At 58.2% G+C, this 17,013-nt stretch overlaps 1 protein-coding gene across 1 annotated transcript in view; it reads right to left on the bottom strand.

The window, feature by feature from the left end:
• AGAP1 (ArfGAP with GTPase domain, ankyrin repeat and PH domain 1) overlaps window positions 1-17,013 on the bottom strand; it is a 322,164-nt gene that overhangs the window by 269,329 nt on the left and 35,822 nt on the right. Inside the window, exon 5 of the mRNA XM_066346522.1 lies at window positions 791-876. Within this exon, the coding sequence (XP_066202619.1) occupies window positions 791-876 (86 nt within the window). The remainder of the gene's footprint in view (window positions 1-790; window positions 877-17,013) is intronic.

Raw genomic sequence — 17,013 nt, 5'->3', positions numbered from 1 at the left:
GCTCAGGTCATAAATTACGTAAGTAAAATACCAAATTGGAGGTGAAGCAGACCCCAGAAAGGAGTTTTCCACACTGGTGTCTTTTGTCTTTTTTTTTTTTGCCCATCGTTCAAGGAACTCTCAAAGAAACCACAGATGCCCTGGCTGGTTGGCTCAGTGGTAGAGAGTCGGCCTGGTGTGCAGAAGTCCCGGGTTCGATTCCCGGCCAGAGCACACAGGAGAAGCGCCCATCTGCTTCTCCACCCCTCCCCCTCTCCTTCCTCTTTGTCTCTCTCTTCCCCTCCCGCAGCCAAGGCTCCATTGGAGCAAAGTTGGCCCCGGGCACTGAGAATGGCTCTGTGGCCTCTGCCTCAGGTGCTAGAGTGGCTCTGGTTGCAACAGAGCGACGCCCCGGATGGGCAGAGCATCGCCCCCTGGTGGGCATGCCGGGTGGATTCCGGTCGGGCGCATGCGGGAGGGTGTCTGACTGCCTCCCCGTTTCCAGCTTCAGAAAAATACAAAAATAAATAAAAAATAAAGAAACCACAGATGATGCACACAGGTGTCTGCTGGGGACAAACATGGGTGGGGGTTGGGGGAACGATGATAGAAATTTCCAGACGTCAGTTCAACTGAGCTGACACATCAGATCCTGCCTTTCCTTCCTCCTTAAAAACTCAGAAAGTTCCGGTCAGCTCACAGACTGAACTTTCCCCCCGCCCCCTGGGCCCTTGACCCAAGTGTGACCAGATATCCCGTCTCTGACAAGAGAGAAACCACCATTGCCCCGAACAGGTGTGCAGGTACTCACCTGTGCCTCCGGGGGGCCCCCTTCATCTCGAATCAGCAGCAGATAGCTCTGTCCGTCCACAACAATCTCTTTCTTGAATCTGCCACCTGCCACACACACACACACACAAAACATCTCGTTACGCTAGAAAGATAGAGCGTGTGCGGAGGTCAGACAGACGTGGGCTTCGCTTGTGGAAAAATATGCCCCGGGCTGTCGCCCTGGAGGCCACTCTGAGCCGCGAGAGCCAGTGGGTTTCAGATCTGCCTTCAGCAACCAGAGGGCGTCTCGAAAAGAACTGAGCTCTGATTTCAAACGTGGGTCTTAACAAACCCGTGCTCGTCTCCGGCTGGAATTGGCAGCCCCGTGTGCAAGGCCAGGGTGACCGGTGGCTGAGACGGGGCGGAATTTTGACATGGGCTTTGTGCGTCAATCCAGGAATTGTCGCTCACTGGGGTCGGGGCTGGGAGGACGCTTTGACGCACAGAGTTCAGAAAAACAGAGCACAGAGACTGTCGTTCTCTTGCTCAGTTTTGCAAAGCCAGCAAATTTGCCGGGCCCACGGATGCCTCGTGCTCCACGAGCCGACCAATTCGAGGGCCGAGAACCTGTATCCTCCTCAAGAGAAACCCAGTTCTTGGTGGGAACACAGAACGTCACGGGGGTGGTGCTTCCGCAGTCACAGTTCACAGGGGAGGGAGGGTGCCGACTACCACGCACGGTCAGACAGAAGCTACGGGATGGCCCCTCCACACGGGAGACACAGGGCAGCGGGCGGGCAGAGGCGTTAGAACCGGGCTGCGTTAGTGAGAGGCCACCAGAAAGCGCTGCGGGACGAGGGGGCGGGGCCGGCCACGTGGCAAGGGCTGTCTCGCGAGCACCCGGGTCCCTCGAACGCCCACGCGGGAGGGCCCCCGCTGCCACGCGGATCTCCCAGCCCTGCCCCAGACTCCGCGGCCAGGTCTCCGGGACAGCGGGAGGGAGCGCCGCTCTGGGCTTCCGGCCTCTCCAGAGACAACCCCCTTCCGAGCTCGCGGGCTCCGGGCGCACTCCGGGGAACCCTCACCCTGGGCTCCGGGCGCACTCCGGGAACCCTCACCCCCTTCCGAGCTCGCGGGCTCCGGGCGCTCTCCGGGGACCCTCACCCCGGGCTCCGGGCGCACTCCGGGGAACCCTCACCCCGGGCTCCGGGCGCACTCCGGGGAACCCTCACCCCGGGCTCCGGGCGCACTCCGGGGAACCCTCACCCCGGGCTCCGGGCGCACTCCGGGGAACCCTCACCCCCTTCCGAGCTCGCGGGCTCCGGGCGCTCTCCGGGGAACCCTCACCCCCTTCCGAGCTCGCGGGCTCCGGGCGCTCTCCGGGGACCCTCACCGGGACTCCGAGGTGTTTCTGAGAGGGGGGTACCTCAGTGCCCGCCCTCACTGTCCACGCCTGGGCTCCCCCGGAAACGCCACTAACACCCCCGCAGAGCCGGGGGGTGGGACTTCCCACCGGCCACTGACACCCCCGCAGAGCCGGGGGGCGGGACTTCCCACCGGCCACTGACACCCCCGCAGAGCCGGGGGGCGGGACTTCCCACCAGCCACTGACACCCCCCCCCTCCCCCCGCAGAGCCGAGGGGCAGGACTTCCCACCGGCCACTGACACCCCCCCGCAGAGCCGGGGGGCGGGACTTCCTACCGGCCACTGACACCCCCGCAGAGCCGGGGGGCGGGACTTCCCACCGGCCACTGACACCCCCCCCCCCCCCCGCAGAGCCGGGGGGCGGGACTTCCCACCGGCCACTGACACCCCCCCCCCCCCCGCAGAGCCGAGGGGCAGGACTTCCCACCGGCCCCCGAACCTGCGTGTCGGGTCCTCTGCCGCCCGGAGCTACACCTCCCTTCTCCACCCGCGGCCAGACCGGACCGTCCGTCCCAGAACCCGGGGCCCGCGCCATTCCAGCCCCCGAGAGGCAGACAGCAGGGCCCCACCCGTGCCCACGGCAGGCTGCTGAGCGAGGCGGCACTGGGTCAGCCGGGTGCTGGTCTCTCCGAGCCAGCGCACACGCACACGCGTCCACTCCCACACTCCTTTGTGGGCACTGGCGTCACAGGTAAAATGTGCTTGCTTCACCAGGTGTCAGTGTTCTCGATGATAAAATCCAAGCACCACCTTCCAACACCAAAACAGAACAGACAAACTCTCATTCTGACCGTTTCGCCACCGTCCTGGAACACAAGGGCAAAAGGGGCGGAGCCTGCACTGAGGAGTCAGAGGAGACGCAGCTGGTGGGGGACGTGACAGACCCTCTGCACCCGGGGCAGGACCTGTCCCTTCTGGTGGCAGGGGGTTCTGCGAATGACTCAGCGCCCCCCCACGGCCGCCTCCCGTAGGGAAAAGGACAACGCCCCTCTCTGGCTAGGCTGTCTGTGACTACAGAAGGAGCTAGGACACAGGTGGCAGAGGACAGAGCCCCCACCCCCACCCCGCCCCGGGGTGACAGCCGCTGGACCAATGCTGGACCAGCTCCACACACACCCTGGGGCTGCCCGCACCCTGTTCCTGGGCGCCTGGCCCCCAGAACTGAGTGACCGTACGATTCTGTTGTTTCAGCCCCCCCCCCCCCCGAAGGTGGTACGTTGTCATAGCAGCCCCCGGGAACAAACATCCTGTGACGGCAAGTCTCTCTTCGCCCTCCACTGTGCGTGCTCTCTCTCCAAAGAAGACGTGCGAGCAGGACAAAGCGCCACGCCCGAGCCTCACTGGACAGCAGGGGCGAGTCCCCTCACCTCGTCCGAGGACAGAGGTGCTCGTCCCTCTGGTCGGAACTCCACCTCATGGTCAGCTTCCTCCCTTCCTGGCTCACCCGACGGCAGGTGGGCAGGTGCCCGGGAAACAGCCCCGGTTACCACTGTCTGCCCCAATCTCGCCTTCTGACGCGAGTCCAGCTCTTCATTTCCTCCCAAAATGGGTGGGAGGTGAAACTGAGTGAGACCCCTGCCCAGGGCGGGGATGCGGACGCACGCGTGCCGTGAAGAGCACGTAGGAAGAACAGAGCTGCTTTTTTTATTTTTTAGGAAGACGTAAGGGTGTCCCTTCCCATCTGTCACCAATTGCCCTGGAGTTTCAAGCTTCCTGTCCTGAGTCCTGGCCTCCTGCTGCGGGAACCGGCTTTGAATGTGGGGTGAAGGAATCAAGGACCCCGACACTCAGGGCTAGACGGGACGGGGCGTCCAGCACGGAGCCCTCTTCCACACGAGGGCAGTCGCACAGAGAGCTCTCAGGGCCCCATCTGTGTGGTCATTCTGCATTAAGCGGAAAAAAAGAGTAAACGGAATTTTCCTATTCCAAATAGGGGAAGGAAAAAAAAAAAGCTCTGAGTAAACACTGCCACAGATGTCTGACATTTCTGTTTCTCCCATTTTGGCTAATTGGGCTGAAAGCTACTAACGTATCATGAACCGTCCGCAGGCAACAGGAAGGGACGGTGACAGCGGCGAGCCCTCCGTACACCGCACGCTCTGCTTTCCAGAGCGCGGCCCCCACGTCATCTCCACCGCCCCTCACAACATCTCCTGACGCCATGGCCACCGCCAGCACCCAAACCCCTGGGCAGGACGCCAGGACCCATCAGACACTGACCAACACCCACGACCAGCGCGCAGCAGGCCGAGTCCCAGGCCCACACATGTGCCGCTGGGGCGCTGTTAACACAACACCGTCACTCGTGAGCCGTGCAGCCTTCCTGTGACATCGAGCACGCAGGGACTCCTGTCTTTTCCTCACCCCACTCCCTGCTCATAAAGGGGGCACCTTCAGCTCCAACGCTCACCCCGGTGCCTAGAAAACTATAAATTCACCCGCCTGTCACTTTGGTCCATGTTTTTCTTACACTGTTTATCTTACCTTCGCAAAGAATGAAAATTTGTCTTGAGTTTGAAACTCCATTCTCTTTTCTACATGAATAAATTTTTTAAAAAGGGGAGGAGCATTATTGCAGCATCTGTCGGGATGGTGTCAATCAAACCATGCTCCCTTCCTCAGGTGTCAATCAAACCATGCTCCCTTCCTCAGGTGTCAATCAAACCATGCTCCTTTCCTCAGGTGTCAATCAAACCATGCTCCCTTCCTCAGGTGCCCTCCGGCCTCAGGTCGCCTGGGCTCATGCGCGGGCTCTCTCTCCTCCAACCCCAGTTTAGAGACTCTCGTCCACGGAAACAGCTTTAACATTCACCTGAAGTTCCCTCCTTCCTTATGTAACCCCACGACGCAATAGAAAGAATGCCTTCGTATTTTATCATCTAACTGTTTATAAGTGGACTGAGAGGAAGACGCTGGCAAGGACCGTAATGGACCTTTTTTTAGTTCTCCCTAAGAAAACAAACAAAAAAAATCACAAATATGCCAGAAATGCTTGACCATTAATTTTACTTCTTTCAGCTTTGATGAAAAACACTGAGGCCCGTCACTGATTAACAGTGAGATTCCGGAGAAGTTCTGCACTGTGACATTTAAAAGAGAAAAGTTGGACCACATGTTATTTTTACACTGGGGGAAAAAAAAGTTTTTATTGGTAACATTTTCGTTGACACATGGAACCGAATCAGATTTCACTGCCTCTGCCAATTTCTTTTAAAGTGACAATGATTTCTTTTTTTTTTAAGAAACCATTACAAAACGTACTAACAGTCAGGATCTAACACGTGGTGACCGCTAGGTGCTTCCACGGGTGACACTCGGGGCCGTGAATGCGGTGACACAAGGACTTCCATACTGGCCAGGACCTCGGATGACCTCATTTAACCCACATCCAATTAAAATTTAAAAAAGGGGGGGGGGGAGCTTGGGAGAAAAGTCCATGTTCCAGGTGAAGATGACAGATCTGAACGTTACCCTAACTGAATCTCTCTTCCTCCGTTGCTCACGAAATGGGGGGTGCCAGATGAGTAACAATCAAAAGGAAGACGCTGCACCCCCCACCCAGAAAAGGGGAGCAGCTTCCCATGAAGAACCGCCCCACACCGACCTTGAGAGGGAAGAAGATTGTAGAGGTGGTGGATGGAGCTGCTAATCCCTTGCGGATCACAGCGCCCCAGAAGTGACCCCGGTCCCCTTGGATGACACAGGGTCTTTGGACTCACTTTATACACTGATTCAGGAAAAGGACACCCAGTCTAGGTGCCCCGGACGGGATGCGTGACTGACAGCTGGGTAAAGGGGATGTGGGCACAGTGGCCCCGAGGGGCGTCTCCTGCCACAGGAAACCAGGTGGCAGGGATGGAGCGAGAGAGACCCCTCCCACTAGCCAGCTGCTGGGAGCGGTCTGTGGCCCCGGGCAGTGGGGGTGACCCCGGGCAGTGCAGGTGGCCGGAGCGGAGTCAAGACAGCATCTGCCCGGGCTGAGGAGGTCCGGGCAGACGCCCAAGGAGAAGAGGGCTGGAGCACGCGGGGACATCACGCGGAGAGCGACAGAAGGGGAAAGGGAAGTGCGGAGGAGGCAGCAGGGGCGGGCAGGCAAACACCAGCCCCTGGAGAAGAAAACAAAACTCAAAAGCAGAAGGAAAGCCCTCAGGCTTGCTCCCTCCCCCGCCCCACACTCAGCTTCCCAGCCGGCACTCGACAGACAGGAACTCCAGCGACTAGAACCTGAAACGGGGGGAGAGAGAAACCTCTAGAACTGCGTGAGGACGACACAGGCCCTTCCGACTCTGGCTCCATTTGGCTTTAGATGCTGGCTCTCGAAGGCCTCTGGCTCCGCCCCACCCCGAGATCGAGCCTCCCTTCCTCCACCCCATCACCGGCAACCCCCAAGACAGCAGAAGATGGCAGTGGAGACCTGTCCAGAGGTCACACAGTCTGGGCCTCTGCGGGCTAAAGATCACATCCTGACCTGAGTTCAGTTTCAGCTCCGGAGCCCTAGGGTGGAATGACCCTCCGGCTACATTCCCACGCCACCAGACAGAGGGACACGGGAACAGACCTCAGAGCTGTCCTCAGGACCTGAAGAGATGACTCACCACCCTCACCTCACCTCCGAGCACTCAGCTCCTGGCACAGCCCCGAACCCCTAACGCCCGGTGTCCTATGATTTTGCCCTATGGCGTCTGTCACCTACTGGCCATCGGGGAGTCCGGGCTTTGGAACATAGGCTTCCTGCTCTGCTGGGTGGCGCCCTTCACGATGTAATAATGCCCGACATTTCTCCACTGCCACTCTTGGTGTCTAGCGTTTGGTTCTGCAGTGCTGGGCACAGGAACTCTTTCTGTCCCATGACAAGGACCAAAAACACTTTGGAGGGAATAACTAAAACGTGAAAAAGGAACAGCAGAGACACCGCTGAAAACTGAGCTTCCACACCGAGAAATGGCTTGAAATCAACACAGTCCGAGTGAGTCAAGGACAGAATGTATGTGGAGAGAAGTTAGTTCACAGGAAGACAGAGAAACGGGCTAACAGAAAGATAAGTGGTATTTCTGACCACCGATCCCCAACAAGAGAACTAAGACTATTCAGAGAGAAAACACGAAGGCATTTTCCTGAAACACAGAACAATGTCAATCAACTGACGGAAACAACATTCTGGGAAAAAGCCACAGAGACCCAACGTCACTTGAAAGATGAGACAAGGCCCTGGCCGGTTGACTCAGTGGTAGAGCGTCGGCCTGGTGTGCAGGAGTCCCAGGTTCAATTCCCGGCCAGGGCACACAGGAGAAGCACCCATCTGCTTCTCTACCCCTCCCCCTCTCCTTCCTCTCTGTCTCTCTCTTCCCCTCCCGCAGCCGAGTCTCCATTGGAGCAAAGTTGGCCCGGGCGCTGAGGATGGCTCTGTGGCCTCTGCCTCAGGGGCTAGAATGGCTCTGATTGTGGCAGAGCAACACCCGAGATGGGCAGAGCATCGCCCCCTGGTGGGCATGCCGGGTGGATCCCGGTCGGGCGCATGTGGGAGTCTGTCTCCCCGTTTCTCACTTCAGAAAAATTTTTTAAAAAAAGAAAAAAAAGATGAGACAACTGTGGCCCTGGCGAGGGACCTCCAATGCCAAGCAGCGGGAGTAGAGCCGCTCACCAAACAGCAGGCTTTCAAAGTGTCGTCCACGGCACATCTCCAGGGGACTTGGGGATCCTGAAAACAGCTAATCTAAGTGCTTCCTATACGTCCACGACCGCTTTGGAAGCTGGGTCAAGGTAAATAGCCACCGTGCACTGGCAGGTGTGTTACCCACTCGCCCAGGGACCGAGCCCATGGGATGTGGCCGTCAGGGGCGTGCCCACAGAAATCAGAGCCCATCTTCTGGAGCATGGGCGCACCAGTGTGACTCCACCCTAGTCTTTGGAAACACCTCAAAACCTGTGCAGATAAATACGCTGGCACGTCCCACCCTCTCATGAGTGACAGGGAGGCGCATGTGTGACGATGGCTATTTGCATGCTCCATGTCACATCAGCAACAGCAGGCACACCTGGGGACAGGTCCCTGTGCATGGACTGCTCACCGGGACTTGGGGGGCTCCTGTCAGAAAACATCCACAGGAAAAGAGGGGCTGTTATTGATCTGACTTGTAACTTTCAAAGTCCCCGCGGCTTTCAGACGGTCAGATCCACTTAACAGGATTAATTGGAGAGTCCCTGGGAACTGAGAGCTGGCTGGTATCACTATACATTTTTAAAGTGTCATTTGTGTGGTTCAGGTTTTCCCGACACCAAGCAAACAAAGCCGAAATCAAGAGGCAGATACAAAAGAGAGACTAGAGACTCTTGGGTCCTGTTCTGAGCGCAGAAAGCAGCTTCATTGCTGTCTTTGATAACAGGGAGTCAGGAATTTACAAACCAGGATGAGTCCAAGGTATAACGGGGGTTGGGGGGGGGGGCGCTGCGGTGTGCCAGGGATCAACGCAAAACATTTTTTTTTCTCTCTTTTTTTTTTTTTTTTTTTTGTATTTTTCTGAAGCTGGAGACGGGGAGAGATAGACAGACTCCCGCATGTGCCCGACTGGGATCCACCTGGCACGCCCACCAGGGGCTACGCTCTGCCCACCAGGGGGTGATGCTCTGCCCCTCCGGGGCGTCGCTCTGCCGCGACCAGAGCCACTCTAGCGCCTGGGGCAGAGGCCAAGGAGCCATCCCCAGCGCCCGGGCCATCTTTGCTCCAATGGAGCCTTGGCTGCAGGAGGGGAAGAGAGAGACAGAGAGGAAGGAGGGGAGGGGAGTGGAGAAGCAGATGGGCGCTTCTCCTGTGTGCCCTGGCTAGGAATCGAACCCGGGTCCCCTGCACGCCAGGCCGACGCTCTACCACTGAGCCAACCGGCCAGGGCCAACATTTTTTAAAAATACAATCCTGCCGCCTGACTAGGCAGTGGTGCAGTGGATAGAGTATCAGACTGGGACACAGAGGACCCAGGTTCGAAGCCCCAAGGTCATCGGCTTGTGCACAGGCTCATCCAGATTGAGCACGGGGTCGCTGGCTTGAAGCCCAAGATCGCTGGCTTGAGCAAGGAGTCACTCACTTTGCTGCAGCCCCGGTCAAGGCACATATGAGAAAGCAATCAATGAACAACGAAGGAACCGCAATGAAGAATTGATGCTTCTCATCTCTCCTTTCCTGTCTGTCTGTCTCTGTCGCAAAAAAAAGATACTGCTGCTCAAAGAGAAGTTGGGAACTCATGTTTGAGGAAGTGGTTCGCTGCCTAGTAACAGTTCAATTCAATTTCCTTACATCTTAGTGTTAACAGTTACACAGGACAGAGAGGAACAGAATAAATTCAATTTCCTTATGTTTTGCTCACGATCGAGGAAAATGTAAATGAGCAGCCCTTGAGACAGAAAACCCCTTCAGAGCCCTCTCCTCCAGGGGATGTCTTTCTAAGGCTGAAAGAGAAACAGAACTCCGGACAGGTGTGTCGGCTGGTTTCCCTGGCCAGTCTCCAATCATCACTATCCAACACCAGACCCAGCTTCACTTCGGTCAAGTTCTCTCAGTATTTCTCTCGTTAAAAAAACAAACAAACACTAAAACTGCTATAAACTAACATCACCCCAACAAAATGTTCCCTGCAGTAACAGCTGCAGGAATCTTGGCCACGTGGCCCTTGAGCTGGGAGCCCCCAGACCCATGAGGGCTGCCCCGACTCCACAGGCTCAGACTTCCCTGCAAAGCTGTTTGTGGAAGTTAGAAACCCCCGCCCCCCAGAGCTCACGCAGTACCCTCCGCCGAACTCAGTCCTTTTCCCAGTAACTCAGCAGCCAGTCCAAGCGCCGGGCGCCCCGCGGTGGTCAGCCTAGGGGTCAGTGAAGGGGACCAGGTTGGGAGTCACCCACCAAGGGTCACCCTCGGGCCCACACCTCCAGGCTGGATGGCCTCCGGTGGCTCCAGTGCCCTCTGGTGCCAGTTCCCTTCGGCGAGCACTCAGGCGACAGCAGCGCCCGCCTCAGGCTGCCACGGGGAGGGGTGCGTGAGGGGGTCCACACCACTGAGCCACCGAGTTCCGTCCGTGTTACAGGGGCTGCAGAGAAATGGAGGAACAGCTGCTACGTTCCAGTGCCCACGCCACGGATTTCCACGTGGAAAGACGTCACACCTTGAGGGGGAGTTTGGAGATGCAAGTTGGAGGACAAGGGAGGACCCAGGCTGCCAGGAGTTGGGAGATGCAAGTTGGAGGACAAGGGAGGACCCAGGCTGCCAGGAGTTGGGAGATGCAAGTTGGAGGACAAGGGAGGACCCAGGCTGCCAGGAGTTGGGAGTTGCAAGTTGGAGGACAAGGGAGGACCCAGGCTGCCAGGAGTTGGGAGATGCAAGTTGGAGGACAAGGGAGGACCCAGGCTGCCAGGAGTTGGGAGTTGCAAGTTGGAGGACAAGGGAGGACCCAGGCTGCCACCTCCGGAGGATGAGAGAGGAACATCTGACACTCAGGTCCCGTCGTCCAATCAGGGCCCTTCCCGACACCTTACCACGCGGCCACGTGTGCCCCACGACCAGGATGATGCTTCCTTACCCTCCCCCCCCCGCCCCCGTCAAAGCAGCGTGTGAAGCAGCGAGTCCTGCACCTCTCCGCGCTGCGCAGACGGCTCCAGGGAGGAGACCCGGGAAATCCCCTCGAAACACAGGCTGAGTATTTATCCCGGTGGATCACGTGTTCCCAATCCCAAACGGGCTTCCCGGTGAGCAAGCGATGGACTGACCCAGGGGACCGGGTCCGATTTACCCCCCCGACGGATGACACCACTTGGTTCTCATGAGTATGGCCAGGGGTACTCCTGCGTGCCTTCCTCCTCTTCAGCGGGAAGGGTCCCACGCCGACTTCTGCGTGGCGCCTCCCTGCGCTGGGTCAACGGAATCTTGAGCCGCCTCTCAGCAGGTACTTGGCGAGTCCCCTTACGTGCCACACACAGAGCTGACTGTCCAGGGCAGCCGGGGGCGGGGGGGAGGGGGACTCCGAGATGAGACAAGCTGCGTGGGGGAGGGGACTGGGGACTGGGACACCATGAGCGGGCGCAGCCTGTGCCCCCGGAACCCGCTGGGCAGGGGAGGCAGCGACGCTGGTTTAGAATCGGCACGCAGGAGGAGGAAACAGTCATATAGCGATGCCTCCCCCTTCCAAAAAAATGCCTCATTCACAAGCAAAGCCGTAAGCTGCCTGTTGGAAATGTTCTGCTGAGGTTGCACCTGAGCGGTCTAACATGTACGACCATCTAGGACACAGCCTGGGTGGCACACTAATGACACATATTTAGGTCCTGGCCCATCTGTTTCCTTCAGAAGGAAACGTACCTGAGGCCATTGGTCGGGTTTACTCTTAGCTTTCTGCAGTGATTCTGAGCATGAAAAAACACTAAGGTAGACTTAGAAAGAGCATCGTCACAGATGCGGGAGGAAGTGACTAGTTCCACACCTGGCGTATTTAAATGAGACGTCCTGGCCGAGTCGCAGCCCGGTGGCCCGAGCGGTGTCCGCGCAGGAGCGTTAGACACGTGAGTGTGGCAGGGAGCTGATGAGCGTGCAACAAGCCAGAAGGCGGGCTGTCGGCCGCTAACACTCGGGCACGTGGTCTCCGAGTCCCTCAGACTTGGTTGTTCTACACTGGTGTTCACCACGTGGAAATAACTTTTCATTTAAAACAGTAACTTGCTGTATACCCTATTGGTGAGCACGCAATTCCAGGACTGAACGTGTCCGAGTCCTGCAGGCTTCAGGAACCGTTTGTTGATGCACAAGTCTCTGAATGTGAATGCGGCGTTTGTGATTTTCAACCTTGGTTTCTCACGCACTCAAACTAATTACTAAAGAAAAAGGGGCCCTGACCTCTTCTTCCTTAGTAACTAATTTATTTGTGCCATGAGATGAAAATGGTTGCATTTAGTCAGGGGCACTGACCTTAGTAATTAGTGTGTGTTTGTGCCATAAAAAAAAAGGTTGAAAATCTACTGGACCATAGGGGGAACTGAGAGGTCCTACCTACTTTAACCACAGCATGCTGTTTTACATAGTGCAGAGCAGGGCTCAGGGAACGTCTCTATAAAGGACCAGGTACTAAACATGCTAGGTATTTAATGGGGGGGGAGAGGTTAAGAGTGAGTGAGAGAGAGAGAGAGAGAGAGAGAAGCATCAACTTGTTCCACTGAGTTGTTCTATTTAGCTGTGCAGTTTTGCTTCTCCTACCTGCCCCGGCTGCGGGGTCTAAAGCTTGCCTCTGGTGTGCCAGGTGGATGTTTGTATTCACTGTGCAACCCGGCCAGGGCCTATGCATCCATTTTCACAAACCTGTGACACTGCAGCAGCCCGCGTTAGCTCAGGGGCAGTGAGCACGCCGCCTCGGGCAATGGCAGTGGGAGAGGACGTCTCACCTCTGGTGACTCTAGCGGATGCAGCGCCTTGCGGTCCTTTTCCATTTTCTCTCGGGGACTCTGTAACTGTTACAGCTCCATGGAAACAGTGTAGCTATTTGAACAAAGGAATCCAGAGGTTTTCTCTACAGCAGTGGTCCCCAACCTTTTTTGGGCCACAGACTGGTTTAATGTCAGAAAATATTTTCACGGACTGGCCTTTAGGGTGGGACGGATAAATGTATCACGTGACCGAGACAAGCGTCAAGAGTGAGTGTTTGACAGATGTAACAGAGGGAATCTGGTCATTTTTTAAAATAAAACATTGTTCAGACTTAAATATAAATAAAACGGAAATAATGTAAGTTATTCTTTCTCTGCGGACCGGTACCAAATGGCCCACGGACCGGTACCGGTCCGCGGCCCGGGGGTTGGGGACCACTGCTCTACAGGGTTCTGTCCCCATCCCAGAGGGGGCTTTGCTCCCTGAGAACGCTCAAGAAGGTGGGTGCCCTCTGGACTGCCCCTGGGCGCACACGCGCGTGTATTTGTGCACGCATGTATGTCACAGCCTCTCGGACAGAGCCAGACCGTGCAAGGCCCAGGAAGCTCCTGCACCTGGAACATCCCACCACAAGCTCGGCCTGCGTCTCCTGTGGTGCACTGCCAGGCTTCCGCCCAAGTCCAAGTCCCAGTCCGTGCCAGGGCACAGGGCGCAGGGCACAGGGCCAGAACACACCCTGTAGCCCGAGTTCCTCGAGGAGCCGCCACTCCTGCCGGGGCTGCAGAGGGCGGGTGGTGAGCGGGTTCCTGCCGTTCTGGGACTTCGTTCCAACGTCCAGAGGTTCTGAGGACTCCTCCCATCTGTCCCCTCACGTCCCTCTCCTAAGCCAGCGCTGACGAAGGACCTGCCAGGAGCCCTGTGGTCCAGCCACCAGGGGTCCTTCAGAACCTCACCCTCTGGCTGACCTCGTGGGGACGTCTCTCTCTGTCCTGGGCTGCAATGGCAGGTGCGTCTGCCAGCCAGCCTGACCCACTCCGAGGTGATGCACTTATAACACGCCTGGGACCCCCGTTCCTGACGGGCTCCAGCCCCCCTTCTTCGTTCAGCCTGGGTCCAGGCCCCTCGTCTGGGTGCGCAGAGGGGAGGACACCCTGTGACCTGGTCCTGGTCCCAAGCCACACTCCCCCTCATCTCCCACACACTCTCCACGCTTTCCGCACCCCTGGCCCACTCGAGTCGCCCTCAGAAAGCAAGGCCTGGTGTTTCTTCTTGTTCGCGGGTGGTGGTATCTGTTTAAATAAGCATAACAAGAAATGGGGGCTCGGGAAAGGGTCACAGATGCTGGCCCCACCCGCCCCACTCAGTGAGCTGCCTAACCCTAGACCCTGCCTCGGAGCCCCCTCCAGGGAGTCAGGGAGGATGGAGAGGAGACGGCTCGGTGAGTGGAAGCCGGTTCCCGTTTCTGTCCTGGGTGCGTCACCAAAGAACGCATCAGGGGACAGTGCTTGAGCCACACGACACCAGCCTCCTCCGTGAATAATTAGCAGCTGTGTGTGCGTGCGCGTAGACAGACACACACACACACACACACAACGAGGGTGGCACCTCCATTATACCAGAGCCCCTCCTGCAATCTTCTCTGGGACGGGGCCTATTATGTTGCTGGTGGCACTCCCACCTCTAAGCAGCCTTGACCAGGGCATGAGATGTAAGTCTCTCCGTCCAGACCCACAGCCCAGCAGCTGGGGGAGCCCCCTTACCCCCCCCCCCAGCCCGCAGGCCCCACCCTCACAGCCGCCTCCTCCTGCACCAGACGTGCCCCAGCCCCACCCAGGATGCCTTTCTTTCTGGACTGCCTTCCACAAACCACCTGTCCATCCTCACGGTCAGATGCCTCAGTTACAAACCAGTCCCGAGTGCCTGCTCACGCCCCTTCCAGGAGACCTGGAGGGCAGGCTGAGGGGACGGAGCGGCCTAGGCCCCACCCCAGAGAACAGCGGCTGGAGGGTGGTCAGGGGAGAGCAGGACCGGAAGCCACACCTGTGACAGCCGAGGGGGCGGGGCCGACCACCTGTGAGGGGGCGGGGCCGACCACCGGAAGCAGGGCCGCGCGGGCGCAGAGAGAGAGAGGGGCCGCGCAGGCGCAGAGAGAGGGGCCGCGCGGGCGCAGAGGGGCAGCGACCCAGGACTAACGGGCGTGAGTCACTGTGCTCTCCCTGTTTGCAGAGGCGGTTTCCGAGCCTGCAGGCCCTGCACCGACAGGGAAGCAGACAGGCGTGAGCAGAATGAACTTCAGGAGGACTCGTCGCTCTCCTGCCCAAGGTCACAAGAACAGGAAGTTGCTGACACAGTCTGGGAGCCCTGCGTTCCCATGTCCCTGCACAAGCATGGGCCTGGCACGGCACCTCAGAGCGTCTAGGAGGTAGTTCCCGGGGCCCCTCAGGAGTCCAGGCAGGATGGCATCCAGGCAGTGGTGTGGGGGCGGCGGCCCCTCCAGCCCTGAGATCCTGCACCCGTGATTCACTGGAACCTCTTGGCAAGGTGCTCTGGGCCCGTGCACCCCCTCGCTTGGACTCCTCAACGCCCTGCTCCACTCCTGAAGTCAGGCGACCCTTCCACACCACCCCCCACTGAAGCCTTCCATCACCAATAAAACGCTAGGCATCCTTCGGTCTCTCTCCCAAAATGTGGACCAGTTCACGCCGTCCTGTGAACCTTCCAGATTAGCAAACTCGCACACCTGAGAGAACCCACGAACAGCCCCTGAGGCTCCTCTCTAAGCATCAGGAGCTGGGACGCCCCCAGGGTCCCTTCCCACCACCCGAGCACAGAGCAGGGCATCTCTGGAATCACCTATGACCTCCGTCCACAGACTGAGCTCAACTGTCAGCCTTATCCTCACAACCACTTTCCTTCTCCTTACGCAGCAGTAATAGTCGCTCTTAGCACCTCACACTTCCTCCTAAACCTTTGCCCACACAGCAGACGTTCCGGGTCCGTTCTGCTGCCTCCCTTGTCTGTTCCCGGTACTTCTGCAGGGAGAACGTCTCAGGCATCTTCCATCGAGAAGGACAGGAGGACGCTGGCCTCTCCCTCCACGCCAACCACTTCCACGTGGAAGACAGAAGTCCTGTTCTCTGCCTGCGCTCCGGGGACCAGCACAGTCTGCTGCATTTGTCAAATGGACGGTGCACGGCCAAATTCCCAGCTGCAGGTCAGGGCTTTCCGTTTGGGGGACAGGAAGCCCCAGGTTGCTGCCACAGGTGTGTGGTCAAGGCTGGACAGAACCAGAAAGCACGGAGACAGCTCGCACGTCACCGCGGGATGAAGGCGCCACCCTGCTGAAGGTGAGAGGGGGTGCCGCTGCAGTCTTCACGCTGGCCTGTCCCCCATGACCAGGCCCGTGGCCAGGAGCCGGCTGGCCACTGGCCGAGCCAGACCCGGGGCTGCCACGGGCCCGGGAGGCTCCTGCCCACCAGTGTGAGCTGGTTAAGAGCCCGTGAGAAGCTACAGGTCCATTCCGGGAAGGAAGGAATCCTAGACAGAGTCAGCTCACAAGGGCTGGAATCCTAGACAGAGTCAGCTCACAAGGGCTGGGGACGTCAGCGTCAACTAGCTGCTCCTCAGTCACACCTGGCCCTCCTCCATGAACCCCGTCCTGTCGGGGCGGCCGGCGGGCCCCGCCCTCGTCCTCCGCCTCCACACCTGGGTGAGGCTTTGCTCCAGATCCGAACGAGAGGAGGCTCGCTCCAACAGCCCGCCTCTGTCCGAGCACCGTTCCCCCAATGGATCAATAGCCCATGGGTCTTCGAAAAAGTCGCTAAGAGCAGTTAATTCTGTAACCACAGGAAGGAAGGGCTACGGACATTCTCCTGTATGTTGAGACCAACCTTAAAACCCACCCCGTTCGGTCTCGATCAGCAGGGGCAGGCCCTTCCCCTCCCCACCAACAGGAAGACACCGCTGGGCTTCAGCCTTCCGGGCTCCTGGTCCGTTCACACAAGCTGCCCCGCACAGCCGCGCACGGCCCACGCGAGAGAAGAGGACCCTCTTGGAGGGGGAGGCCACGGGGACGGGGACACGGTCGCCACGCCTGCACACGGAGCAGCGTCCCCAGGCAGGACCCCGTCTCAAACTCCCTCACGGTCCCAAACGCCCGGGTTCTCTCTCCTCTTTCTTTCTGAAGGGAGAGAATTAAACATCACGGGACGGGCACACGGAGCCTGTGACGGGGGCACAGTGACTACAGAGTGCATAAACACGTGAGGCAGAGACTCAAATTACATGCCCACACGGTCACCCGCCATTCTAACTAGCAGCTATTAATAGGGCACCCAATGGCTGAGGATTAATTTTCCATCGGATCCTCTTTACTGAAAGCGGGCTGTGAAATTGCCATCGGAGGTGTGAAGGTCACACGTAAAGGCGTCCAGTCTTTGTG

This window comes from Saccopteryx leptura, chromosome 7, assembly GCF_036850995.1.
Source record: "Saccopteryx leptura isolate mSacLep1 chromosome 7, mSacLep1_pri_phased_curated, whole genome shotgun sequence".
Taxonomy (NCBI): Eukaryota; Metazoa; Chordata; class Mammalia; order Chiroptera; family Emballonuridae; genus Saccopteryx; species Saccopteryx leptura.
This window is presented reverse-complemented; position numbering and strand designations above follow the sequence as displayed.